Here is a 2,261-nt window from a genome sequence, read left to right as displayed (position 1 = left end):
GGCAATATATCAGCATATGAAGATATTGGGATATTTTAATGGATCAATATTTTTTCCCTCGTCTTTAGAAGTTTTTGAGTCTGTAAAAAAAAAAAGTTTTTGAGGAAGAAGAAGTATTATTTTTATATATTTTTTTAGACTTTAGAAACTCAGAAGCTGATCAAATATCGGGTTAAATATCGGTGGGGTGGCCGATGTCCGATATTCAGTTTGAAGGCCAATAGGGGGCCGATTATATCGTGCATCCCTACTTTAGATGCATTCATTTAAAACCATAAAGCATCTCATGCTGGTTTGATTGCTCCTGCAGGAACAGTGAGGTTAACAGAAAGTCAGTAGAATAACTTCTTCACCTAAACAATCCTAAGGACTTACTGCACAATGCTGACAAACTAAAACCAATTCCATCCACTTTGAGGAAACTCAGTATTTCCCAGCATCCCAAACCTAAAAGGAAATAAAATCAGATTAAATCCGACGCTCATTGTTCATGTTTCATGTAGCGTAGCTCAGCAATGACTGTCCTTCCTGATCTTATGATTACGAGATCTTAACTCGTAATTATGAGATAAGCTGTCAGCTTTTTTTTCTTCGGTTTATGCAATACGCTTCCATATAAATATCATTGTTCCAGGTCATCAAATCAGTTCAGTTTATTCTGGCCAATCTGCTGCCTGCAGTGTCTTTAAATGTCCAGCAGGGGTCAGTATTCTGAGAGACAGAATCAATGCAGCATCAACAGTTTGGCTTCCAGATGCCTGATAGATCACTGATAGTCTGAGAACAGGAGGAGGAGTCTGGCAGAGGATGGTTGGAGGTTTATGGGTGGGATGGCGGCTGGAGGAGGAGAGGAGGCGGAGAGGAGGAAGGGGAGAATCATCCTGAAACTGAAGGTCTGAGAGGAGGAGAGGAGGTCACACTGCTGCCAAAGATGGTGCTGAACAACGTTAACATCTGCTTCAGCAGGAAGCTGCAGACCCAATGACCTCACTTCCTGTTTAGAGCTGAAAACCAATCGGTCGCCATTACTCTGCGTCAGCAGCTGACCTCTGGGCCAATCAGCAGCACCGCCGCCGTTCAGGTGGGGATCAGAACTGTCTTGGTTCTGGTTCTGTTTGGTGGATTTTTTTTTCGGTTTTTATTCATTTCTGCAACAGAAATAAAAAGATGGTGGAACTCGGCACCAAGGTTCTGGTGCATATGGAGAAGGTTCTGATTGGTTCTGTTTCTACCCAGAAAGAGACCCGGGTCCCCAGAGAGGCAGCAGGACTGGTTCTGATGACGGTTCAGCCAGAACAGGCCGACGTTCTGACCCGTTCGCTTCCTTTAGAGATGAACTGCAGAGCCCTGGATGAGGAGCGGTTCTGTCGGTGCTGCCGTCTGATCCTCCGGCGCTCCGACCAGCTGAGGGACGGCTGGAGCTGGGAGGCGCTTCAGGTGAGGCGTGCTCCGTCTCTGGCGCCGAACGCAGCCGGAACCGTAACACAACCGTTCTGTGTCTGCAGGGCTCAGAGGGCTACCTGAAGAAGACCACGCTCCGCCCCCTCCCCGCTGGCTGGGGGCCCGAACAGGACGGGGGGGAATCTCCGGGAGCGGAACCAGCGGCCCTGCAGGTGGGTTGATCAACGATCAGCTGAAGATGAGCAGGTCTGATGGTCTGAGCTCCACTCTCTGTTCTGGGTTACAGCCGGATCCGCTGGTCTCCACTGGTTCTGAGGAAGAGGATGCTGACCTCAGGTTGCCTAGCAACAGCAGCAGCCCGGTTCTTCAGTGGGAGTACCACGTCCTGTACTCCTGCAGCTACGCTACGCCTGTTCTCTACTTCAGAGCCTTCACTCTGGGTCCGTCACTCATCAAAACTTTATCCTTCGTAGATAATTTATCGATCTGCCTTTTTTTTTTTGCTTAATTGATGAATCAGGCAAAAAATATTCTGAATTTTAACATCTTTATTCCAAAAATAAACAATTTTGACAGAGAAAACAAGCTAACAAATTACAAGTTGCTCCTAAACTCTACTGTTACATGAGGAATGTTGCTGCATCTGCAGAATAAAAAGAAAACAGGAAAGTTTTGGTTCACAAAAAACAAAGAGGAATTTTACTTTTTTAAAGGCCCGGGTTGTTTGAACAATAGGAAGAAAACTGTTTCAACATTAAAGGAAAAGTTGCTCATATTCAGAATCCAAACTTCTGAAAGTTCTTTAAATCTGAAATGATTCCATCCTGTTCAATAAATGATCAGTGTTTTTAATTCAGAGT

The 2,261-nt window shown here is 45.5% G+C and overlaps 1 protein-coding gene across 3 annotated transcripts in view; it reads left to right on the top strand.

Moving 5' to 3' along the window:
- atg10 (autophagy related 10) overlaps window positions 1–2,261 on the top strand; it is a 6,948-nt gene that overhangs the window by 1,509 nt on the left and 3,178 nt on the right. For 2 of the 3 annotated variants that reach the window (XM_015402108.1, XM_015402106.1), the window contains exons 2-4: window positions 1,237–1,437; window positions 1,506–1,613; window positions 1,688–1,841. In XM_015402108.1, the coding sequence (XP_015257594.1) occupies window positions 1,279–1,437; window positions 1,506–1,613; window positions 1,688–1,841 (421 nt within the window). In that variant the 5' untranslated portion in view covers window positions 1,237–1,278. Of the gene's footprint in view, window positions 1–928; window positions 1,082–1,236; window positions 1,438–1,505; window positions 1,614–1,687; window positions 1,842–2,261 lie in introns of those variants that run through there. The other variant, XM_015402107.1, reaches the window with a different exon arrangement.

This window comes from Cyprinodon variegatus, unplaced genomic scaffold (assembly GCF_000732505.1).
Source record: "Cyprinodon variegatus isolate N-32 unplaced genomic scaffold, C_variegatus-1.0 Scaffold1300, whole genome shotgun sequence".
Taxonomy (NCBI): domain Eukaryota; kingdom Metazoa; phylum Chordata; class Actinopteri; order Cyprinodontiformes; family Cyprinodontidae; genus Cyprinodon; species Cyprinodon variegatus.
This window is presented reverse-complemented; position numbering and strand designations above follow the sequence as displayed.